This window comes from Agaricus bisporus (genome assembly GCF_000300575.1).
Source record: "Agaricus bisporus var. bisporus H97 unplaced genomic scaffold AGABI2scaffold_17, whole genome shotgun sequence".
Taxonomy (NCBI): domain Eukaryota; kingdom Fungi; phylum Basidiomycota; class Agaricomycetes; order Agaricales; family Agaricaceae; genus Agaricus; species Agaricus bisporus.
In genome coordinates, this window is record NW_006267352.1 from 319,063 (window position 1) to 344,132 (window position 25,070).

Consider the following 25,070-nt stretch of genomic DNA (forward strand, 5'->3'; position numbering starts at 1 on the left):
GAAGATAGTTGTCCACTGAGGTGTAAGGATAAGGTTTACAGTAATAAATACCTCGGCACAAATGCCGGATGTAAACTGTACAGTAAATCTGTAGAAATATATAGTTGGGATTTTGGGTTTGAATGTAAAAGACGGATAACCAAAAGACGGAAGAGCAGAATGTAGAAGATGACGAAAATAGAAAGATAAAAATAGCCCGTGTCTGAAAGAAGTAATATAAGTTGAGAAGAAATATACTTCGGTGTCGAAGCACCTCAACAATAGTTAGTTACCTCGGGTAGATAGTCTTAGTATAAGTAAGCATAGATACTCTCTGTATTTCCCTACGCTTTACCAACTTGCTTTTCCCCTTACTCGCCCTCAAGTCTTTGCCTTCGCTGCAACCTGAGCATTCGCTTTAAGGTCGTAACATTTGGTAAAGCGTCCCTAGCTCACCTTGCAATTAGTAAGTACCTTGGAAGGGTACTGTGCAGCTTACGCTTGCTGTAAAACCGAATTTTTTTTAGCCATACGGGCATCAGACGAATTTTAGCCACACGGGCACCAGAGAAGTAGTGTATGAGCACAGAGAGAAACGACTACGACAGTCTAGACGAAGAACACTACGAACAAGTAGCCAGATCTACTAGGAGAAACCAGAATAGGAAGAACCAGAAGAAACGACAACCAGTTGACTTTAGGAGTTACAGAGACACTAGGAATCCCATCGACACAGAGTCAGAGAACGAGAACACCATCGACACAGACGATCAGAACACCCGAGACAACGACAACATGAGCAACGACACCGCCGTAACCGTTAGTGCACAGGCAGATGCACTCAAGTCGCTCATCCCGAGCCCGAAGGATTTTGGGGGGAATAGAGAGCAGTTTGCAGAATGGTGGATGAACATGACACTTTTCCTCAAATACAACAAGGTCACGGACACCGACCAGAAAATCATCGCTACCATCGTACGATTGAAAGGACCTATCCCCAGCTATTTTGCCGAAGTTTGGACGGAGAAACTCGCCAGCAGCATCACGTACACATGGGATACTTTTGAAGAAGAAATCAAGACTTCATTCGGAAAAGGAAACGAGAAGGACATAGCAGAGGAAAGGATCGAATCCCTCAAACAAGGAAACAGGAACACCATGGACTTCCTAGTCGAATTCACAGCTCTCATGTACAAATCCAAAATCGACGACCAACACGCCATATTCCTCCTTAGACGTCACACCCATCACAATATTATCAAGACGATTTTGGGATACCCAAGGAAAGACATTCCGGAGTCGAGAGAAGACTGGAATAACGCAATTTTACAAGTTGGGTCAGGACTAGAGACGATGAAAAGGATTGATCAGAGGACCGAAACTGGAATCACTTACGGAGGAAGTGGACAACCGATGGAGATAGGATGGAAGAAATTCGAATGGGACAAGGATGGGAAACCCAAATGTCACAAATGCGGAAAGTTCGGACACATCGGGAAGAACTGCGAAGAGAAGAAGAAGAATTTTGGAGAGAAGAAGAGCTTCAAGTGTTTCAGTTGTAGGAAATTTGGACATATTGCGAAGAATTGCCGAAGCAACAGGAGTGGAAGGATTAGAGCGATGAACGAGGATTCTGACGATGAAGACGACTCCAAGAAGGAGCAGGGTTTTTCCGATGGTTCCGAGTAGGCACAACCTCGCGAACCAATGTACCTAGACAAATGAACAATCGATACGTTGTCCCTCAAAAACGTCTAGGAGTGCAAGAACTGGAAGTAAAACCCCTCCTCACTACAACAAACGGAAAGAAACTGAAAGTCTCAGCCATGGTCGACTCGGGATGCACACACACATGTATCGACGAAGGATTAGTAAAGAAGAAGAAAATCCCGACGAAGAAATTGGAACGGCCGATCACATGCAGGAACTCAGATGGAACGATAGCAGGAAAGAAGGATATCACCAAATTCGCGAAGATAGATCTAAACATCAATGGTCATAACGAGCAACTGGACGCGGTCGTCACTCCATTACAATCCTCCGATCTCTTTCTAGGTCATGATTGGTTAACGAACCACAACCCCGAAATCAATTGGAAACAAGGAATGATCAAATTCAACCGGTGCCCCACATCATGTTCTTTTCCCCATACCGACATCTCTTTCGAACCACGTATACGACGATTACAGTCAAATGAAGACACTGAGGAAAAAGAACCGGATCCAACGAACCCTGAGGACTTACCAGCATACATGAAACCCTTCGCCCATCTTTTCAACAGAAAGAACTTCGACAAACTGCCTGAACGAACGGAATGGGATCACGAAATTAACTTCACGGAAAACGCACCAACGGAGATATCATCAAAGGTTTATAGCATGACACCACTAGAGAGAGAAGAACTGGACAAATTCTTGGATGAAAATCTGGCTACCAATCGAATCCGACCATCGAAATCACCCTATGCAGCACCATGTTTTTTCGTTCCCAAGAAAGACGGTTCACTACGGTTATGTCAGGACTATAGGAAACTAAACGAAATCACGATCAAAGACAAGACGCCACTACCCCTCATCAGTGAAGTATTAGATCAACTCAGAGACGCCAAGGTTTTCAACAAATTGGACATTATCTGGGGGTATAACAACGTTCGGATACGAGAAGGAGATGAATGGAAAGCAGCATTCTTGACGAATCGCGGATTATTTGAACCAACGGTCATGTTCTTTGGAATGAGTAATTCCCCTGCCACCTTCTCACGTATGATGGCGACAATCTTTCGAGAAATGATACAAGACGGATCTTTAGCCAACTACATGGACGATTTCATCATTCCAGCAAAAGACGATGAAGAATTGGAAGCACGAACTTTACGTTTTCTCAAAATCGCAGAGAAACACAATTTATCATTCAAACGGACGAAATGCGAGTTCAACGTCTCATCAACAACGGTATTAGGAACGGTTATTGGGAATGGAAAGGCAACAATGGAAGAAGAAAAGGTCAAGGCAATACGAGATTGGGCGGTCCCTACCACGGTCAAACAAGTCGAAAGTTTTTTAGGTTTTGCCAACTTCTATCGATGATTTATTAAAAATTTCAGCACCATCGCGCAACCACTAAACGAGCTGAAGTCTAAGAAGGGGGAGAAATGGTATTGGAACGATGAACAACAACAAGCTTTCGAACAAATCAAGCAAGCTATCGCCAGCGAACCGGTCTTAGCGTTACCCAAGGACAAAGGACAATTCAGAGTCGAAGTAGACGCATCAAACTATGGAACAGGAGCAGTACTATCACAGGAACAGGAAGACAAATGGCACCCAGTCGCCTTCATGTCGAAAACATTATCTGAAGCCGAACGAAACTACGAGATCTACGACAAGGAACTACTAGCTATCATAAAAGCTTTGAAACTATGGCGACACTACCTATTGGACGCAAAGGAGCAATTTGAGATATGGACAGATCACGAGAACCTCAAATATTTCCGAGAACCTCAAAAGCTCAACGCTCGACAAGCGAGATGGTACCTCATGCTACAGGAATACGATTTCCTACTACGACACATTCCTGGGAAGACGAACACCAAAGCAGACATCCTGTCGAGACTAATCAAACCTGACACATCTAACGACAACCGAGGAGTAGAAATGTTCAAGGAGAAAATGTTCATCCGAAGACTTGAAGAATCCATTCCCATCTATGACGTCACCTTACTCCACAATCGAAGATTCGAAATCATAGCCGATGAAACCCTACTTGAGAAGATTAGGAAATGTGAAAGACGAGAAACCAGAGTAATAGAAGAGATGAAGAAGCAGCCAGAAAAAGTATGGGAGAACAATGGAATCATTTACCGACAAGGAAGGATCTATGTTCCGGATAATCAGGAGATCAGAGATTTCATTCTTCACGATCATCATAATTCCCCCGACGCCGGACATCCTGGAACGTACCGAATGCTAGAATCAATTAAACGGACCTTTTGGTGGCCCACAATCAAAACGGATATCAGAAGATATGTCAGAGGATGCGACATGTGCCAGAAGAACAAAACCATTCGACGACCCGATCACATCCCGCTTAATCCATTATCCATCCCCGACAAACCTTGGGAAGAAATATCTATAGACATGATCGGACCACTACCGAAGTCAAAGGAAAAGGATGCTATTATTGTTATCGTTGATAGGTTCTCCAAAATGATCCACCTCGTTCCCACTACCACGTCGCTCACGTCCATGGATCTTGCGGAAATCTATAAGGAAGAAGTCTGGCGACATCATGGAATTCCGAAACGGATTATTAGCGACAGAGGACCACAGTTTGCATCGAAATTTATGGAATCCTTATGCAAAGCTCTAAGCATTGAACGGAACCTTTCTACGGCCTACCACCCACAGACAGACGGTCAAACAGAGCGGATGAATCAGGAAATTGAAACCTACCTTCGAGCATTCATCAATTATCGACAAGACGATTGGACGAGATGGCTTCCCATGGTGGAATTCCATTACAATGACAAAACCCACGCTGCCACCGGACAAACCCCATTCTTCCTGAATTACGGACTTCATCCATGGAAAGGAAATATCACGGTTGAAACGACAAACCCCACCGCCACCTCCTTGATCGAAGAATTAGAGAATGTGCGAAAAGAAGCTAAAGCTGCGATGGAAGCAAACAACGAGATGATGAGAGAAAGAGGAAACAACAAGCACCACAAGGAACCCTTTGCCGAAGGAGATAAAGTTTGGTTAGAAACGACGAACATTCATTCCAATCGTCCGACTCGGAAACTAGACCACAAACGATATGGACCCTTCGAGATCTTGAAACAAATCGGCGATCGATCTTACAAACTGAAGCTACCTGATACCTGGGCGATACATGACGTCTTCCACACATCGCTCCTAACGAAAGTCCGAGACCCAGAGTTTGACAGTCAGAAGAAACCCACTCCACCTCCACCTGACATTATCAATGAAGAAGAAGAATACGAAGTTGAAGAAATCCGAGGACACCGACGAAAAGGCCGAGGAATACAATTTTTAGTTCACTGGAAAGGATATGAAAACGAAGACGACTCTTGGATACCACGCTCATCCCTAGAAAATGCAGAAGAAGCACTCTCCGAATATAGAGCAAAACTTCCGAATGGACAGTTATAAAATCAACCTAAAAAATGCTCCAACTCTTTCATCCATTCATCGACCACAATATGCAAGCCATTACCGAATCTTTTACACCAGTTTCAAAAGACCTCCTTATCCGTGGAGCCGACATTGTATTCATGACTGACGACGGAACCAAATTCCACGTCCATGCCTACTTCTTCACTCGTGAATCTATCTATTGGCAACAAAAACTCACTGGCCATAGCGAACCTCACCATCCTTTATCCAAACACTATACACCAAACGATCCCTACATCATCCAAGATGTAGACTCTCATGATTTTCGAAAATTTCTCCGTGTATTCTATAATACACGATATGGCGATTACTCTTTCTTTTCCAACCTCGACTGGGTCGACATCTTATCAATTGCACACAAATGGGAGTTTCCACACGTCAAAACTCTTTCCAAACTTTATCTTGGAAAAATGGGCTACGGAGTTGTCGAACGAACTTGTGGAGTTCACTGTACTCAGATCGTTGACGATGAAATGATTGACCGTTCTTATCCTCGTCAAGTCTATCTTATTTCGTGTGGACACGAAATCTGAACAGGGGGTAATGTTATGAATTTACCAACCTATTGGTGGGATGTCATCATGCTTACTCATTTCCATATCCCTGGATATACTCTTCTCCACCTACGCTTCTCCCATCATTCTTTCCCATGTCACTTCCTCTTTGACGTTACCTTGTTTGTCTTTCCCTTCTCATGATCATTCTTATTGTTCCCATGATTGATCCTTCATGATACCTGTTATATCTTTTAGTTCCCATGATCAATCTTCTATTCTCATGATTGATCATCTTCCTTCCTAGTTTATACTTTCCTTCTCAGCATTACTCATCTACCTCGGTCATGGTTACTCAGCCCGTTCTATAGTTAGTTACCTCGGGTAGATAGTCTTAGTATAAGTAAGCGTAGATACTCTCTGTATTTCCCTACGCTTTACCAACTTGCTTTTCCCCTTACTCGCCCTCAAGTCTTTGCCTTCGCTGCAACCTGAGCATTCGCTTTAAGGTCGTAACACTCGAGGTCTGATCTAACCTCTCTGGGCATTCCATGTGCGCTAGTTAAGTATTGGGAGCAGCCCCCAACCATCATTTGGACTACGTGTCTGCGGCCTTCTATCCCTGGGTTTCCTTTATCCCACCTTGCTAATCTCATCTCGATATCATTAGAGATTTTTCTCCATTTTGTAGTTTCTCGAGCGCCGTTTCCAATCCATGCGCCAAGGATCCGAGTCTCTTCTCCTTGTTGAGCGATGTGAATATTTGTGGGAATTGGGTCATCGGTGTTGTTTAATTTGCGTGATTGTACAAATATGTCTCTGAAGTTCTGGCTGCCGATGGGGATAATCTCTGTCTTCATTATGTTGAATTTAGCTCTAGCAGCCTTGCACCAGAGATTAAGGATTTCAGTTAGGGTGCTATATTTGTCCTGTTTTGTTAGAAAGACTGTTGTATCATCAGCGAAAAGAAGTACTTTGAGTCTGTCACGAAGGTTCGGAATCTGTGCTCCTGTTAGATTTGACTTCCTGATCATGCAAGCTAGAGGTTCTATCGCAATGTTAAACAACAGGCACGAGAGGGGATCTCCCTGCATTACCGACAAACCATCCTTCCATCTCATCCCCATCGAGACTTACACCGGCGCTGGCCGGGCCACAGTGCCTAGACTTTTCGGTCTTATCACTTGTCACCATTCTCGGCCGTTGTCCCGGGTTCCCACACCGGGAATGGACCAGTAGGGGGTATGGTCCACTCTCCTGGCTCCGAAATGAGACTACATGTGCCTAATCTAGACTGGACACCTCCGCTCTTCCGGTAGCTTCATAACGAGTTGTATAGATATTGTGACAGCTGTAACAGTAGTTGATGAAATTGGCAATTATGGGATGAAGGAGGAAGTCGTGACGTTGTGCTGATAATCGGTTGTGGTAGAAAGGGAAGCTGTCTATGAATAACCTGTCGCCAGAGTGGGGTTCGATCGCCCGGTTTCCAGAAACTCCATTCACGCGGTTGCCTGCAGGGGAGTGCAATAGCAGGCTGTACGATGGGACCACTACACCATCGCGCCCCGCCAATGTGTTAGAACTTTGCCAGAATGTCACGGCGTCACGCTGTCACATCTGTCACATATTTTATTATGTAATAATTTCCCTCTGCTGCTACAGTTCGACGGAGGCTAAACTATCGGCATACTGCTAAAATGGCGCAAGCTACAGATTTACCAATTGAGCTCATTGATCTTATCTTTTCTTTCCTACCTCCGAACCATGCGGAGCAAGTACAGTGGAGGAGAGTGGCGGTGGCTATCGGAAGAGAACCCCGACCAGACGGATGGAGGTTAGAGGATCGTAGGTGTGTAGTGTGTGGAAGAGTGACGTTGATAATGTGGGACGAAGTATTGGAGAGACCCTGGATATTGCAGCGATGGAATAACCTGGACTTCCGTCGTTGGGAACCGGTCCGGTTCTTTACGATGTGCCCGTGTGGAGAAGTAATGGCAACATACTTCGGCAGGGATTGGTACGAAAGGTTACGTCCTTAGATAAGTTGTTTGTACCTGTGGACACTTTTATGGTTTGTTTGGTGTTGTTGACGTTTTTATGATCAATGTACTTGTGTTTACTTACTTCTTACTCCACTCTTCTTTTCTCATGTCAAATGTATAATTAGTTTATTTTCTCATACGTACTTCTTTTCGCATGTCAGTATATAAATAAAGTTACCTAGGGTAGTTGGTCTGTGCGCCGTAGTCTAGGTATATAAAGTAGGTAGAAACTTGTAGAAGACTCTGTCGAGTTCTCTTAGGTTCACGCCTAATATAACTTTTGTCACTTTCCTCTATAGTTCTTAAGGTCAGGTGTGACCTGTGACATCTCAGTCACAGTCGCCCTAACAGTAGAACTCGACTACTCCGGGGATCGCACAGCACAGTGCCCTCCCCATCCTTTACTCTCTTATCGCCCTCTACTCTCTGCGCGCCATCGCGGCCGCCACACACATAGCCGGTCCCTAGGCTTAAGGGGTGATCGGGTACAGTCACAACGTACCCCGTTGAGACTAAGGCGTGTCACGTGCCTTAGTTAAACACGAGACGTTCACCACATGAGGTGCTTTTTATATACTTGTATTTTCTTCCCGTATCAACCTTGTGCTGCGGCTGCATTGTTAGCTGGTACACGCAGAGGAGTGAGAGACCCACCTTAGGTGACTCTCTAGATTAGCGTGGGAATCCGTTCCCGTACATACCTCTCATCTTAGTCTATCCCTTCGGTCAAGCGACCATTCTTGAATACAAAACCTTTTCTCTCTTCGTGTACACATCCAAGTGAAGCAGGCTATTGGCTTCATTGGATTGGTGGATACACATCAGGTGACAGAAAAAGACCTCCCTCACCTTCTTCAAAATTTCTCATCGACTACCGCCCGGAACATTCCGAGTACCTTCCTCTGAATCTGAGGAAGAAGAAGAATCCGCCTCGGAATCCCAATCCGAGGAATCCGAACCAGAACAACGACAACCGTCCGTATCCCCCCTACCCCTATATCAACCACCTCCCCCCGAATACCACGAGCCAGACATGGCCAATCCCCAAGACATAATCAATCAGCTGAACGCTCAGCATACTCTCATCACCCAACTGCAGCAGCAACTCGCCCAGCTGCAGAACAACCCGCAACCGGGTCCACCAGGCCCACAAGGTCCACCAGGGGACGATGGAGAAACCCCCATCGTCCAAGTAGTAGCGCCACCAATCGATGTGGCAAGACCAAAGATATTCTCAGGAGACGGAAAGGAGCTGAGTGGCTTCATAACGGCGTGCAAAATTTATCTAAGTTTAAAAATGGTAGGAAGACTACAAGGGGATCAGATGACGTGGATACTATCGTATGTACAAGGAGGAGCGGCGGAGTCTTGGAAGGAGAACATCATGGAGATGATTGAAAACGGCGAACAAGAAGCTCCAGCCCACACGGAGGAGCTTTTTGATAGTTTGCGGAACAATTTCGGAGATGCGGATGAGGAGAGTACGGCAGTAGGAAAGTTGAGGTTGATTGAGCAAGGAAGTAAAAGTGCGGAGGAGCATGTGCAGGAGTTCAAGCGAATCGCTCGGGATAGTGGATATGAGGGACGAGCCCTCATCGAAGAATTCAAAAGAAGTTTGTCTGGAAGGATCAGGAAGGCGTTGATGGAATCAGAGAACCCACCAACTACCATCAGGAGTTGGTACGAGAGGAGCATGAAGTTGGATAGGCAGTGGAGACAGGCGAAGGCGGAGGAAGACTACTATCGGCGGGGGCAAGCGAAGCCCCAAATACGAACCCATACCCCAAACAACACTTTCGTGAGGCCTCAGCCTCAACGTCGAGATCCCAACGCGATGGATGTCGACACCGCAGCAGGGCCCAGTCGAGGTCCTATCAAATGTTACAAGTGTGGGAAATTGGGGCATATGGCCAAGAACTGCTGGAGCAAGGCTCCGGCTCGAGATGTGCGAACGTTAGATGTGGACGAGCAGCGGGACTATTGGAAGAGGATGTTCGAGGAAGAGCAGAAGAATTTAAAAGAGTAAAGGAAGCCAAGTCTCCTCGTTGGACTTCCTACAACAAATTCAATGTACTATGTAACGAAATCAATGTTTGTGACACTGTACAAGAGGAGAATTTCCTCGTAAGGACAATTCGGCCTTTAAGGGAAATTAAGCTGAACGTGGGAGTAGAGAAGTTGGACACACATGATGGAGTAGGAGTACAGGCGTTGTTGGATAGTGGAGCAACGGGGATGTTTATGGATAAGACGTTCGCGGACGAAGAAGGGTTCAAGTTGGAACCTTTAGAAAGACCAATCCCGGTCAAAAACGTTGATGGAACAATCAATGCATCTGGGGCAGTAACTCACCGAGTAGTGGCAAACGTGTACTACAAAGGACATAAAGAAAGAGTACATTTCGAGATATGCGGCCTAGGAAAAAATAAGGTCATATTAGGAATGCCTTGGTTACAGATGCACAATCCGGAAATTGATTGGGAGAAAGGAGAGGTAAAGATGACCAGGTGCCCAGACGGGTGTGGGTACAAAGATAAAGGAAAAGCAAAAGAAAAACAAGAAGAAATACGAAGGATGGAGGAACCAAAGAAATCCACAAGGCAGTTGATGAAAGAAGTGTGAGAGGAAGAAAAGAGGGAAAAGCCTGACATGTCACACAAGCAATATGCAGGTTGGAAATTAGTTTCCTTCCCAAAGAAATCAAATTGGGGAACGGTGTTGCAGTATAGATGCGAGGAGTGTGGAACCCAAACGTCGGAACATTTGCTGAGCAAACACAAATGCCCAGCAATGGAGGAAATAGCCTTAGACGAATTTGGGATGCCATATGAAGGAAGTGATGACGAAGAGGAAGGGCCAACTATGGCCAAGATAGAAGCGTATGAAGAGGAGCAAAAAGAAATCAGAGATGAGGAAGAAAGATACGAACGGGTGAACAAGGCAGTAGGGAGATTCACCACTCCCAGGAACATCATCGAAGGAATCGCACTAGGAGTCGAGGCGGCATTCGCCAGGGAATTGGCACGTAACAGGCGTGCTAATGGTGGAGCTGAGGGGTTGGCACAACAACCCAAAGAGAAAGCTGAGGGGTGGGCGCAATCACCCGGTGACGTGGCTGACCGATTAAATGGGGAAAAGGCAGAACGTCTAGAAGAAGATAACAGCAAGACAGCCACCGCGGGACAAGCGGGGGCTGGACAGGTACGTCCTAAACGAATAAGCGCCCAAAGGAAAAATAGAAGTAGAGAGGAAGAAGGACAACTAGAGATGTGGGTAAGAGGAATGACAGAAGAGATGCCGGAAGAAGAAGAAATTCGAAGCATAGACTCAGTAGAGCAAGTGGTACCAAGACGGTTCCACAAGTTCCTTAAAGTATTCAAACAAAAGGAATCAGAAAGAATGCCTACTAGGAAACCATGGGATCATGCTATCGAATTAAAGGAAGATTTCAAACCCAAGAAAGGGAAAATATACCCCTTATCGCCAAACGAAAGAGAAGAAGTCCAAGCATTCATCAAGGACCAACTCCGAAAGGGGTATATTAGGCCTTCGAAATCTCCCCAAACCTCACCGGTATTTTTTGTGCCGAAGAAAGATGGAAAGAAGCGGATGGTACAGGACTATCGATTTTTGAATGATTGGACAATTAAGAACAATTATCCTTTACCTTTAATTTCTGAACTTATAGACACTATGGGTAGTAAACGATTATTCTCTAAGATAGATTTACGATGGGGTTATAATAACATTAGGATAAAAGAAGGAGACGAGTGGAAGGCAGCTTTTACTACTTTCATGGGGGCCTTTGAACCCACTGTTATGTTTTTTGGACTTACAAATTCGCCTGCTACTTTTCAGACTATGATGAACGAACTTTTTAGGGACTTAGTAAATACTGGAAAAGTGGCTGTATTCATTGACGATATTTTGATAGGAACAGACGACGAAGAAGAACATGATAAGGTGGTGGAAGAAGTGTTGCAGAGGTTGATGGACAATGACTTATTTGCAAAACCAGAAAAATGTGAATGGAAACGAAGTGAGATGGGGTTTTTGGGATGTATAATAGGGAGAAACGGAATCAAGATGGAGGAAAGGAAAGTGAAAGACGTAGTAGAGTGGCCGACTCCAAAATGCGTTAAAGATGTACAAAAATTCTTGGGACTGGCAAATTACTATCGACGGTTCATTGAAAAATTCGCCAGTATTGCAAAACCATTACACGCATTGACTAAAAAAGACAAGAAATGGAGTTGGGGAGATGAAGAAGAGGAGGCCTTTGGTACGCTAAAAGCAAGATTCACATCACACCCAATCCTAGTAGCCCCAGAATTGGATAAAGAGCTAAAGGTGGAATCTGATGCATCGGCTTATGCCACGGGCGGAGAGTTAGCAATGAAATGTGAAGACGGAAAGTGGAGACCAGTAGCATACATCTCCAAATCAATGACGGAGACGGAACGAAACTACGACATTCACGATAGGGAGATGCTGGGGATTATGCGGTGTTTAGAAGAATGGAGACATTTCCTGGAAGGGGCGAAACATAAGTTCGAAATTTGGACAGATCATCGCAATCTAGAATACTTCGCGAAAGCCCAACAACTAAATCGACGACAGGCCAGATGGGCCTTATATCTATCTAGATTTAATTTCGAATTAAAGTTCCGTCCAGGAAAAACAATGGGGAAGGCAGACGCTTTGAGCAGAAGACCTGATTTCGAACAAGGAACAAAGGATGATAACAAAGATCAAACCTTGTTAAAACCAGAATACTTTGCAATTCGAGCAATGGAAGAAGGTCATATGTTAATCAATGCCGAGGAAGAAGGAATATTAGAGGAAATCAGAAAATCTGAAGCAAGAGAAGATGATGTGGTAAAAGCGGTAGAAGAAATGAAGCGAGCAAAGGTGAAGTCATTGAGGGGAGACGAGTGGAAGTTAGAGGAGGGATTAGTACTGAAGGAAGGAAAAGTCTATGTGCCGAAAGATGAGACGTTAAGGACCAAGATCATTCGACTACATCACGATACTCCCATTGCTGGACACGGAGGACAATGGAAGACAGTAGAAATGGTAACACGCAATTACTGGTGGCCAGGCGTCACTAAGCAAGTCCAGAAGTACGTAGAGGGATGCGACCAATGTCAACGAAACAAGAATCGACCAACACCGCCGGCAGGAAAATTAATGCCGAACCCTATTCCCACCAAACCATGGGCCGACGTATCCGTCGACTTCATAGTAAAATTACCAGAGTCACAGGGAATGGACTCAATTCTGGTAGTGTGTGATCGATTCAGTAAAATGGCTCACTTCATCCCAACTACGGAAACGACATCAGCGCTAGGACTAGCTAAGCTGTTCAGGGATCACGTATGGAAGTTGCATGGATTACCAGAAACGGTGATCTCAGATAGGGGACCGCAATTTGCTGCAGACTTTACAAAGGAGTTGAATAAAATGTTGGGAATCGACACTAGGTTATCTACGGCGTTTCACCCACAGACGGATGGCCAAACCGAACGAACCAATCAAGAACTAGAGCAATACCTCCGATCATTTGTTGATCACAGACAAACTGATTGGCCTGATTGGTTAGCAACGGCAGAGTTTTCCTATAACAATAAAGAACAATCATCAACAAAGGAAACTCCATTTATGGTCAACGTGGGAAGACATCCAAGAACTGGCTTTGATCTTCGACGACAAGGCAATCACCCGGCGGCAGCGGACTTTGCGGACCGCATGAAACTTCAACACGAGGAAACTCAAGCGGCCCTAAAAAAGGCACAAGACGACATGCGGAGGTATGCGGATAGAAGCAGAGGAGAAGCGGTTAAGTACAAAGTAGGAGATAAAGTTCTATTGGCTACCCGGGACCTTCAAATCCAGGGACGACCTACCCGGAAACTTACGGAAAAGTTCATCGGACCATATACCATCAAGAAGATCATTTCCCCCAACGCAGTGGAAATAGATCTTCCCCGATCTATTCGGATTCATCCGGTGGTTAACGTCAGCCGAATAGTACTATACCGAGAACAAGTGGATGGACAAGGAAGTAGACCGGCACCGGCCGTAGAAATAGAAGGAGAACAGGAGTGGGAAGTGGAGAAAATCCTTAACGCCAAATGGCTCCGCGGAAAGAAGCGGTACTTAGTACGATGGAAAGGGTATACGGCAGAAGCAGACTCGTGGGAACCCGAGGAAAACTTGGCTAACGCCAAAGAATTGATTACTGAATTCCACCAACTCTATGGGGAACTCAATAGGATACAGCACGTTCTACGTGACACCGGGTTCCAAGAAAGGGAACTACCTAATCGATTTACAGCCAAGACTTTATTCGGATGGGATGACAAACAGTTTGATGCCGAATATCTTAAGAAGTTGGAACAAAATTGGCGAACGTGGAGGTCTTGAAGGGTCGTCTCCGGAGGAGCCGACTTTAAGGAGGGGGTACTGTTAGAACTTTACCAGAATGTCACGGCGTCACGCTGTCACATCTGTCACATATTTTATTATGTAATAATTTCCCTCTGCTGCTACAGTTCGACGGAGGCTAAACTATCGGCATACTGCTAAAATGGCGCAAGCTACAGATTTACCAATTGAGCTCATTGATCTTATCTTTTCTTTCCTACCTCCGAACCATGCGGAGCAAGTACAGTGGAGGAGGGCGGCGGTGGCTATCGGAAGAGAACCCCGACCAGACGGATGGAGGTTAGAGGATCGTAGGTGTGTAGTGTGTGGAAGAGTGACGTTGATAATGTGGGACGAAGTATTGGAGAGACCCTGGATATTGCAGCGATGGAATAACCCGGACTTCCGTCGTTGGGAACCGGTCCGGTTCTTTACGATGTGCCCGTGTGGAGAAGTAATGGCAACATACTTCGGCAGGGATTGGTACGAAAGGTTACGTCCTTAGATAGTTGTTTATACCTGTGGACACTTTTATGGTTTGTTTGGTGTTGTTGACGTTTTTATGATCAATGTACTTGTGTTTACTTACTTCTTACTCCACTCTTCTTTTCTCATGTCAAATGTATAATTAGTTTATTTTCTCATACGTACTTCTTTTCGCATGTCAGTATATAAATAAAGTTACCTAGGGTAGTTGGTCTGTGCGCCGTAGTCTAGGTATATAAAGTAGGTAGAAACTTGTAGAAGACTCTGTCGAGTTCTCTTAGGTTCACGCCTAATATAACTTTTGTCACTTTCCTCTATAGTTCTTAAGGTCAGGTGTGACCTGTGACATCTCAGTCACAGTCGCCCTAACACAATGAAACACTCACCTATCAAACATGAGCGGCTGAGCGTCTAATCTGTGTTCTTTTCCAATGTGGGTTAAGCCCTCAATCTAAGCTTTATTAAAAAAGTAACCCTTGGGGGCAGCCTGCTTTCGTTGTCGCATTTTGGTTTGTATCATAAGCAAATATGGTACTTGCTTGTATGCTCGCCTTGCTTGAACAAAATGAAGGGAATCGGGGGATAGCAACCGGAAGTAGATATTGACGCACGTGCTCAGCGTTAAATGGGCATTGATAGACGCTCGAGAAGCGCAAAGTTCACGGGCGCGGAAAGATAAGACCACGAGAAGCCAACAGAGCAGTGTTCTTTGTGTTTCAGTTTCCCATTCGGCAGGAAGGAAAGGATCGCAGTTTCACATAGTGCGGTTCGAAAAGGGCTGGGAATACATTTCAAGTGATTTTTGGTTCTGGCTTGAGAAGCCATTCTTATTGATTTCAGCCAGTGATTGACACGATGGCTTATTCATTGTCGTAGATAAACCCAGAGGTTGGAGCTGGCCCGGAGGATGGCGTGCATAAACGACGGGAAACACCAGCAAGTGCATTTGCGTAGATCTGCCAGAGGTAGGTCGGAGAGTAACCATTCCCGTTAAATCGAAGATCGATCTCTCCGTCCTGTACATATTAGTAATGAGCATTGTTCATCAAGCGCTTTGACGCCCAGTGGTAAATTCCGAGATCCAAGTGGCATGAGGAACTTTCCGGCTAAGTGGTCCGTGACATAGAGAGTCAAGTAGATCCCGTGCCCGAGCCACGACAAAGCCATGCCACGGTGACTTTAGAAGACTTTCCGATTACTGTCCGAGGATTTGAGAGGCAACATTTTCATAGATATGGTCCGCATGCTTTCGTATTTCAAGAGGAATAAAAGCATTGTGAATCGAAGGCCGAAAAGGGGGTGCTGATGGAGGCATACGCAGGAAGTAGGGCATCTGCATGTATCAGGGGAAATGAAAAGGGCGGAAAAAATAACGTGCATCGAGGGTCCTCGCTTAAGCAGCCAACCTAACGGGAGATTCGAGATCACAGGAAAAAGTAATTCTGTCAACATGTATTCGGCATATCAGGAAAACGATACATTACATTCGCAAAAACGGCTCCAGAATGAACATGGATGCTCAGCGGATGTTGCCCGCCTTGATCACTCTTCTAATGTACATCTTCCAATCTGGGTCCTCTCTTTGGAGTGCATCAAGGTCATCGCACTAAACGGAGCTCCGCGCAGCATAGAATTCATGTCTGACAGGCGGTATGGTCGAATGATGTAAACAATTCTGTAAGTGAGACCCTCACAATCCGAGTCAATCCCTCGGAACTGATAGAAGTGTTTTGCTCGCTATTACAAGCCCAGCCTATGCGTGCCTACTTGATATTGTTGAACTTGTAGCCTCCATGGTAAAATCCCTTAGTGATATCAGGACCGCGGAAGGCAACTAACGCAATCTTGGATGCTAGTATATCGGATGGTTGAACGATAAAATCGGACACAGCTGACACCCGATTGGAGCACGAACGGGGATAAGGCTCCTCACAGCTTCAGAAGGGAAGAAGAATGGGAATGGATTATTGAAGCAAAGAAATGTGTTGTTACTCAATGTCCTTCAAGACCTAAAATAGGCCCCATTTGAAAAGGTCCATTGAGAGATGTCAAAAGGATTCGGAAAGAAGTGCTAGAAGACTAGAGGATTTCATTTGAAATCGATTGTAGATGTTCCTTCCGGATGATCTGATTAGTGGTATTTCGTGAGTGACTGCGGATGATATTTGGGTGAGCACTGAAGATCAATCACCTCATGGCCCGCGTAGTCTTGATGTGCTAGATCGTTTCTCCGCCAAACCGTTCTAGTGCCAAAGGTTAGCGACCGAGTGAACCTGACCAACGAGATGGTAGTGGCATACTTTTTCGAATTTGATCTTCAACGAAGTCGAGCCGTCAATGAATGGTGAGAACACACTTGAGAGCAATCGATTTAACTGCTGATGAAGAACTCGTGGAAATCTATGCGAGGGATGTGTGTGTAATAATGGATTTGGGTTCAAAAGTATCGTCGAGGTCAACGTAGTCCCTGAGGTCTAGCTTTCGATCGTATTGAAACCAATCCATACATCGGGTTATAGTGCTATGGGTCACAATAAAAGGGGATCTTTCGGTTATAAGAACTGCATCAGAGATTAGAAGAAGTGGGAGAGACATATGGCTGACCAGTCCATCCAGTCTATCCCATACGAGCACCTCGATCTCGCTGGTCTACGAGAAAGCCGGAACGTTGCCATCTCCTCAATCGTATTTGACTTGTGCACCACCAATTTAAGTGATACTCAGCCATGGGTCCACAACAAACGGTGAACAAGGCTACACTTGAAAGCGAAAAAGGTTCGAAAAAACAATGTTGAGCTCAAAACTAAAACGCGATAGACAATGCTTACCATTGATACGGCGACCAGGTTCCCTCAAATCCCAAGCATAAACCTGCGAATCTGTTTCCATGCTAGAGATACACATCCAGCCATGTGCCGATTGATGTCGATGACAGCACGGGAATTAAATTGTTCGACTGCAGATTTTCCGCCGCGTAAAAGCTTCAGCAAAGTCAATCAAACAATGGCATCTCGGATATGAGCATCTGGAGAGGCACAATTTCTTGCTTGCTGAGGTGAAGACAGTATAGCGGTCTTGTGACTCCATAGGGTGTAGGCAACGCCGCGGGTATCAGCTTGAGGAAGAAAGGCAGTATCTCGAGAGAAATTTGGCCCAGAATGAACAGATAAACAGACAACTTGTGGACGTTGAAAGGAGTCAGCGCTATTCAGCTTTCAGCTGTGGGAAATTTCAATCAACAAATTAAGTAATCAAAGTCTAGTCGAGGTGTTGCCCTTTGAAAACGTTCATCCTCATCTGATAAGCGAATACAACCTGTACAGGAAAATACCCAGATATGTTTACCACTGACCCTTGCGAATCTCGTTGGTTCATATCTTTCGAGTTTCTCGAGCACACTTCCGTTCAAATTCATCAAAGTGGAAGAAGAAAATGACAGGAGACAATTCCATGCTACTGAATCCATCAGAGCCTCCGAGGCCTTCATGGCCTTGATTTACCTGCCCCTGCTCAAGTAGTGCATATTTTTCCCCGCCGCTGTTCTGGGCGGTGGCAGCATCAGGGATCGTCAACTGGCCTCTGTTCACAGATACTTCGGTAAATGGCCTTCAGCCGCGGAACTCCTCGAGGAGCTTCGTATTGAACGGACCACGGTGACTACGAAAAGTAGTCGACTGCAACAATAATTGATATGGAACGCTAAATGACATAGCAAGAAAAAATAACACATTTTGTACAGATAATCAGACAAAGATACCGCGTATTCCAACCCAAGTAATCAACGTGGAAGAAGAGAATTACTAATGCGACCGTCGAAAAGACCATGCCTCGCGCACTTTTGTTGCTCATGTCTGGTGAGCTTACCTTTCACACTATGGTACAGACTCGTCCAAGCGGCGGGGGAAAGAGTGATAGGGGACGTAACCTGCTCGTCACCAGAATCCCCAGGGCCACCAATGTCAGTATTGGGAACAGTTTGCACATCTTTTGCCCGCAAGAAGTATTGAATACTGCGAATGTCTGATTCACTACACCTGTCGGTGTCTAAGAACCAGTCAGCAAATTTCAAGTACTGGCGTCGTAATTCTACATGCCAAACCATCATGGTGAGTTGATTTTTAATGCACGTCCAATGACAAGAATTTACCACTTGACAATGCTTCGGCGTCCTGTGCATTTCTGATAGGGCACACAATAGAGGTGCCAATAAATCGGTTTTTTCCAGAAGCTGAACCTGGACCCCCCTCATCTATCGCGGGGAAGTGCTGAGATGATCTCTTGATTCGGATATAAAGTTCGACACGATGTGAAAGTAGAGGACGATGAAGGTTAGTTTTATGAGCCACAAAACGCTGGAGGATATAGGCGTTAAGGAAATCTCTTCTCAGATTTTCTATATGAGAAGAGATAAGGCATATCTTCGACTTCTCACTAACCATCTGTTCGACTATGGCGTTATATTCCGAAAGGGCTTGCTTCACCGCCGGAGCGTCTTCCCCAAATGGGTATTCTAATGTTTCTTCTTCGGCAGGTGCCCCATGAAAATCTTGTAGACAAGTATCAATGATGTGAATGGCATCCGGTTTGAAGACAAGTTTTTCCATCGCTGAGACCAATCCGTTTACGAGGTAATGCGAATGTTTGCTTCTAGTCTGTTGAGGTCCCCATTTTTCGCGCTGATCACGCCAGAGAACATCGAAGATATGCCATGTATAGTCTGTGAGAAGCCGTTTCTGCTCCTCACGCCATGTCGGAACTTTGTCGAGCCAGCAGAAGGGCAGAGTAACGATGATCGACAATAGAACGCAGCCACGATGAAGAAGCCATGAAACTGGAGATTTATAAGGGCATTGAGGAATGATCAACGTAGATGGAAACAACCATCCAATGACCGACTGAAGGAGTGGCATGGCTGTGGTGATGATCAACAAAAGCGCTACAAAACCACCAAAAACAAGGACCGGAATCGCCACTTGTTTGTTGACCGACCACAAAAGGTACATCAAGCCGGTAGAGAAAAGAACAACTGCGCTCTGGACGGTAAGCAAAAGGATTTCGGGTACGTGACGTACTCCCCATCCCGTTATACCCTCGAAACGAAGCTGGCGAAGGGCCAATGCGTCGTCATATGTTCTCTGCTTGAGCTCTTTGCGTCGAAAAGTGGAGAGCCATTGCAGACAGAGCGTGCCGACCATGACAGCACTAAGGCTCAAAGTCATACTCAGGAACCACATCTGATTGACAACAACCTCGCTGTGCCGGGGATTAAAGTCCAAGGCTGTTGGATCGCGGGGGTGCACTGTTCCTCGGGCGTCCGTGTCATTCAGCAGCCTGACAATGTCGCCGAGAAGGGCAGTAGACACCTTTCTGTCGTCTACTCGGAGCCATCCAAACGACATGGTTGAGAAGGCAGTAACGATCCCCAAAAGCAAACTGGCCTAAAATAGATGAGTTGATTCACCGTATCACTGATTTTCTGGAGAACTTACTACGATCAATAAGCCAGATATTTCGTCCTTGAGCTCTTTGTAGAGTTCTTCGTCTGCTTTGTCTACCACCTCGAAACATCGCTCCCAGGGATCTTTGGGAGATGTCTCTATCGGAAAACGATACGACTCGCTTTCACACGTCCAGTCCTCCTAAGTGGGACAGTGAGTTTATAACCTCACACAAGTATGCAAGAATCCACCTCGGTAAATGGGGCCTTCTTCTGTTCACTAGCATAGAAACCATACTCGTTGTCCTGCTTTCAGTTAGGCCCTATTCCATGAGATAGCTTACTACAAAACAAACCTGGCGAGTCGTGTGGTGTGAATGTAGTCCATTTTCTGTCCCAAATCTGAGCTGAAAGACGGAATGAGCGTAATTTAAAACATGGCGCAAGATGGATTTACTTTCTTCTGGGAAAACATGAGCACTTGAGGGACAGGGGTGTGGGGACGGAACTATGAGGACAACGATCTTATGTTGGATGTCGTGTTTATTATAAAAAACATGATGCGTAGGGCAGGCAGAACTCCTTTCGACACGCGTTCTCAAGGCGAAGGATTGACGCTGGAGAAGCATTAAGTAGATAATTTCGGCATGATTTTCACTTGGCAGAAAGAAAGAGCTGTTATAGAATGACAGTTGACTCGGAGACAACATAGCTTTGTGATTCCTATGAAGACTCCGATCTTCGCAGTAGGGTGGCCTATCGACCGTCATTATTGGACAGGCAAGGCAGATCCTTGGGTTCTTCTTCCTATATAATTATCATTCCTTACCATGTCGTGGTTTTTGGGACGGTCCTTGTAGATGCGGCTGTGGAGCAGAAGCTGTGCACATCACCACGTGTCGTCGACTGTACAAACTGATGCAGATGACCTCTGCCTGGCATCGTGGTCAAATCGTTCGTACTGACAATCTTCTACTTCATGACCATAACAGCCACTAGTCATCCTCACAGCCGCATACCTATTCCGATCCATGTATGAATCATTTATCTTCCCTTTCTCTGAACTGGCGTACTCACACGGTCCCTTCAAGTTTGTTTTTTTCCTTTCGGGTCAATGTCGGTGTCTTTCGCCACGGATACCTGTTAGATGTGGATGCTCCTCATGTTGTAGGTAGACGGTTCATCCACTCAACCACCAACTTCGCGATGTGATTAGAAAAGTGCAAATTTGTAACTTAATATTCCAAATATACTATCTATCATTCATCAAGTCAGAAAGAACTTCTCATCAATCTATGTACATTCTAGGTGTCGTAGTCTGTGGAGTTCAAATAATATTAACCTGAATGAGGCCATTGAATCAGGATGCTGAGCGCTGAAAGATGGATGAATGATTAACCCGATGATGCAATAAAAAAGGCTCAGTCCTCTTCATATTTTGGAAACCGGTGCCGGAGGTGTCCCGCTACACATATACAATAACTGCACTCGATGACAGCAGTGGGCGCTTGGGCTGGAGCGGAATTGCGAGCCGAATAACATGACATCCGAAATGATGGAGGAACTTCGGACAAAATAAAGCTTAATCTTCTGTTGACCAGGAATGGACGGAATCTGTCAGAGTGTGGCGTACCTCCTATTCTGTTACGCGCGCCCGTTTCCGTTCGTTTCCGTTGATATATCCAGGGGGCTGGCAACCGAACAAGCCCGGAAATCCACCCCATGCAAGATCTCTGCAAGATCCGCGAACAAAATCTCCGATATACCCCCTCGACGTGATCATTGATTGGATGAAGAAAGGTTATATCGGAATATCGATTGTGCGGATGCATATATAATATTTCTAAACTCGTACGTGCATATTGCTGGTAATCAACTCATTTACATTATTGGAATTAAGTATCTGCAGAGTAATCATGAAGATGGTAACAGATGTAGATGCCTTTTAACAACCTAAGATGGAGAAAAGTGACAGCGAATAGGCATCTTTAATTATCCCAACAGTCACGCCGTTTCAACGGACGTAGACGTTCATTAATTTTACAAGTTTGATACCGAGAAATCGAAACAAAAAAAAACACCGTACAGGACATCAAACAGGGGACAGTTGGTGGCATGGGTGGGGGTCTGCACAGTTCGTCAAGGGATGATTGTTGAATTGAGCCTGCACAGAAGCGTGCAGCTTCGCCAAAACTGTGGAAAAGGAATTATCAGGAGACGATTCTTGGTCACTGGGACTGTCAGAGCGCCTCAGGCAGCTTATAAAAGATTGATCAACTCGTCCACGCTCAAGCAACGGTCCATTTTCCCCTCCAATTTCGCATGCCGTGGTATTACCGCTGCTCGGTTCCATTCCGTGATGAGATTTCTCCGTAAGATATTTTTCAATCATCTTGAGGACGTTTTTCACTCTATCCTCCCATGAAGGTTCATCGGCGTCGGCATCGGCATCAGAAAGGGTTTTCCTCTTCCTCCCAGCATCCAAGACATGTCCAACACTACGATGGTCTAATTCCCCATACTTGTCTGTGTGCATGAACCAGTCCGCTAAATTCAGAAACTGGTATTGTAATTCTATACGGCAAGTATAAGTCCATTTATATATGAATGAAAAACGCATGAGGATTCACCTGATGAGAGCGCTTCGACATCTGCCGTACACCGAATAGGACACTTGATGGAAGCACCAACGTATTTCGACTTCGCTTTGGTCTTATCTTTTGCCCCTTGTGGTAGCGGATCGAGATGCCTCGACGAATTCTTAATTCTTGTATAAAGCTCGACGCGATGTGGGAGTAAAGCCTGATGAAGTTTTGGGTTTTGAGAGACGAAATGTTGAAGAGCATAGGCATTAAGGAAATCTCTTCTCAGGTTTTCTTTATGAGAAGCAGAAAGGCGTGGCTCCGACTTCTCACCAGCTACCTCTTTGACTATGGCGTTGTATTCCCGAAGGGCTTGCTTCACCTAGGAGTGCCTTTTCCAAATAAGTGTTCGAATGTTTCTTCCTCGCCTGATGTCCCATGGAAATCTTGTAGACAAGTATGAATGATATGTACGGCGTTGGGTTGAAAGACAAGTTTATCCATCGCTGAAGCCAATCCGTTCACGAGGTAATACGAATATTTGGACTTGGGAGTTTTAGACTGTTGAGGTCCCCAGCGTTCTCGTTGGCGACGCCAAAGATCATCAAAGGTCTGCCATGTATAGTCTTTGAGAATGTCAACCTGTCCACTGCGCCAGCGCGACAATTTTTGGGGCCACGAATCGGAGTTTGACGGGAGGACTTTTGGCTTGTCCAGGTACGGAGGGGGGCAGAAGGGAAAGGTAACGATGATCGATAGCAAAATGCAGCCACGATGGAGGATCCATGAAACGGGAGATTTGTATGGACATTGTGGAACGATCAATGTTGATGGAAAGATCCACCCAATCGCCGATTGAAGCAGGGGCATTATTGCCGTGATGGTCAAAAAAATCGCTGCTGCACCACCAACGAGAACGACCGGAATCGCCACTCGGTTATCCACCGACCATAATAGGTATATCAGGCCGATAGCGAAAAGGACAAGGGAACCTTGGACGGTGAGCAAAAGGAAAGCTGGTACCTGAGGTACCCCCCAGCCCATCAGACCCTCAAAACGGAGTTGGCGGAGCGCTAGTGCGTCGATGAAGGGTCTTTGTTTGAGCTCCTTGCGTCGAAAAGCAGACAGCCATTGAAGACAGAGTGTCCCGGCGACAACAGCGCTGAGGCTGAGAGTCATGCTCAGGAACCACATCTGGTTGACGACAATGTCACTGTTTCGAGGAACAAAGTTCAAGTTTGTCACGTCGCGGGGTGGTATTGTTCCTCGGGCGTCTGTATTGTTCAGCAGCGTGACAATGTCGCCGAGCAGCGCAGTAGACACCTTTCTGTCGTCCACTCGGATCCATCCGAGGGTCATTGTTGAGAAGGCGGTTACAATGCCCAAGAACAAACTGGCCTAGAAGGGGCGATTATGATTCCACGTGTCCGACGGCTAGAAAAAAGTGCTTACGACGACTAGTAATCCAGATATTTCGTCCTTGAGCTCCTTGTAGAGCTCTTCGTCTGCTTGGTCTACCACCTCATAACATCGCTCCCAGGGATCTTTAGGGGATTCATCAACCGGAAAACGGTATGACTCGTTCTGACACGTCCAATGTTCCTAAGTAAGAGAGTGAGTTATAGCCCGACGCGAAAACTATGCAACAATTTACCCTGGTAAAAGCCGCTCTCTTCTGTCTGCTAGCATAAGATCCGAATTCGTTTCGCTACTCTTCATCAGTCCATGCCACCGGGACAGCGACCAAAAAGACATACCCGATGAGTTTTTTTTTCGTGGCTTGAAAGTGGGCTATTATCTACCACAGTGCTGAACTGGGAGAGGGAATGAGCATAATCCGAAAAACAATGGTTAGACTGACTTACTGCTCTTCGCAAGGGTTCCATGGGTGATAAGGGTGTTGGGGAAACGACTGGTACATCAAACACTTAAGAAGGTTTGCTTCTTGAGATTGAAAATAGCACCCTTGTTATACGAAACGACATGAGGCATGGAGTAACTCGTTACTAAGCCGGAAATCCAGTATCCACGCGTGTTCCCAGCGTTTGATGAATGCATGCATCACAGGAATTTATGGGCATAGAAAGATAAGATCACGAAGAAGTTTTTTTCACACCCCGGTTTAGTTTCAGTTTTCGACTTGGCAGGGAAATAGACGCCGACACTACAACGAGCAGGGTTTGAAGCACGTATAAGCTGACTAAAGTGATGTCGAAAACAATGACAACGAGTGTTGCAAAGAGCCAAGGTGTTTAAGAAGTCGATGAGTGATACAGGGAGGTGTCAACGAGACTTTATGCATATGAACCGCTGCAGTAGGTAAAATGAAGCAGTAAGTGCACTATCATATGCCTGCGGACTTTCAGCGGTCCTTACCTCCAACTCACAGTCGAGTTTTCCGCTTTCTCCCATGAATGGACCTT

At 45.6% G+C, this 25,070-nt stretch overlaps 6 protein-coding genes across 6 annotated transcripts; 3 read left to right on the forward strand and 3 right to left on the reverse strand.

The window, feature by feature from the left end:
• Positions 1-558: 558 nt before the first annotated feature.
• On the forward strand, positions 559-1,668 carry AGABI2DRAFT_123341 (hypothetical protein; the record flags this gene model as incomplete). The annotated part of the gene is made up of 1 exon (XM_006457415.1): positions 559-1,668. The coding sequence occupies one exon, from the start codon at positions 559-561 to the stop codon at positions 1,666-1,668; it is 1,110 nt and encodes a 369-aa protein (XP_006457478.1).
• Positions 1,669-1,805: 137 nt separating this feature from the next.
• On the forward strand, positions 1,806-2,084 carry AGABI2DRAFT_55410 (hypothetical protein; the record flags this gene model as incomplete). Its single annotated transcript, XM_006457416.1, has 1 exon — positions 1,806-2,084. A coding segment is annotated over one exon (279 nt), but the record flags the coding sequence as incomplete, so codon positions are not given.
• A 4,054-nt stretch (positions 2,085-6,138) lies between these two features.
• On the reverse strand, positions 6,139-6,705 carry AGABI2DRAFT_79877 (hypothetical protein; the record flags this gene model as incomplete). Its single annotated transcript, XM_006457417.1, has 1 exon — positions 6,139-6,705. One exon carries the CDS (start codon positions 6,703-6,705, stop codon positions 6,139-6,141), a length of 567 nt encoding a protein of 188 aa, XP_006457480.1.
• Positions 6,706-9,358: 2,653 nt separating this feature from the next.
• On the forward strand, positions 9,359-9,814 carry AGABI2DRAFT_212913 (hypothetical protein; the record flags this gene model as incomplete). The annotated part of the gene is made up of 1 exon (XM_006457418.1): positions 9,359-9,814. One exon carries the CDS (start codon positions 9,359-9,361, stop codon positions 9,740-9,742), a length of 384 nt encoding a protein of 127 aa, XP_006457481.1. The 3' UTR covers positions 9,743-9,814.
• Positions 9,815-19,428: 9,614 nt separating this feature from the next.
• Positions 19,429-20,178, reverse strand: AGABI2DRAFT_229926 (hypothetical protein; the record flags this gene model as incomplete). The annotated part of the gene is made up of 2 exons (XM_006457419.1): positions 20,118-20,178; positions 19,429-20,066 (listed from the first exon to the last, which is right to left on the reverse strand). A coding segment is annotated over exon 2 (597 nt), but the record flags the coding sequence as incomplete, so codon positions are not given.
• Positions 20,179-22,135: 1,957 nt separating this feature from the next.
• Positions 22,136-24,566, reverse strand: AGABI2DRAFT_181675 (hypothetical protein). The gene is made up of 7 exons (XM_006457420.1): positions 24,513-24,566; positions 24,405-24,461; positions 24,302-24,355; positions 24,100-24,249; positions 23,122-24,045; positions 22,696-23,029; positions 22,136-22,639 (listed from the first exon to the last, which is right to left on the reverse strand). The coding sequence occupies exons 1-7, from the start codon at positions 24,531-24,533 to the stop codon at positions 22,158-22,160; spliced, it is 2,022 nt and encodes a 673-aa protein (XP_006457483.1). The 5' UTR covers positions 24,534-24,566; the 3' UTR covers positions 22,136-22,157.
• Positions 24,567-25,070: the final 504 nt, after the last annotated feature.

What these genes read in the sequence shown, in the direction of transcription:
- AGABI2DRAFT_181675 (XM_006457420.1), bottom strand. Translation starts at nt 24,533, where the DNA reads ATGGAACCCTTGCGAAGAGCA. An exon ending in AGAGAGCGGCTTTTACCAGG is followed by an intron (nt 24,250 to 24,301) that starts GTAAATTGTTGC and finishes TCTCTTACTTAG; the next exon opens with GAACATTGGACGTGTCAGAA. An exon ending in TTGTCTTTCAACCCAACGCC is followed by an intron (nt 23,030 to 23,121) that starts GTACATATCATT and finishes AGGCACTCCTAG; the next exon opens with GTGAAGCAAGCCCTTCGGGA.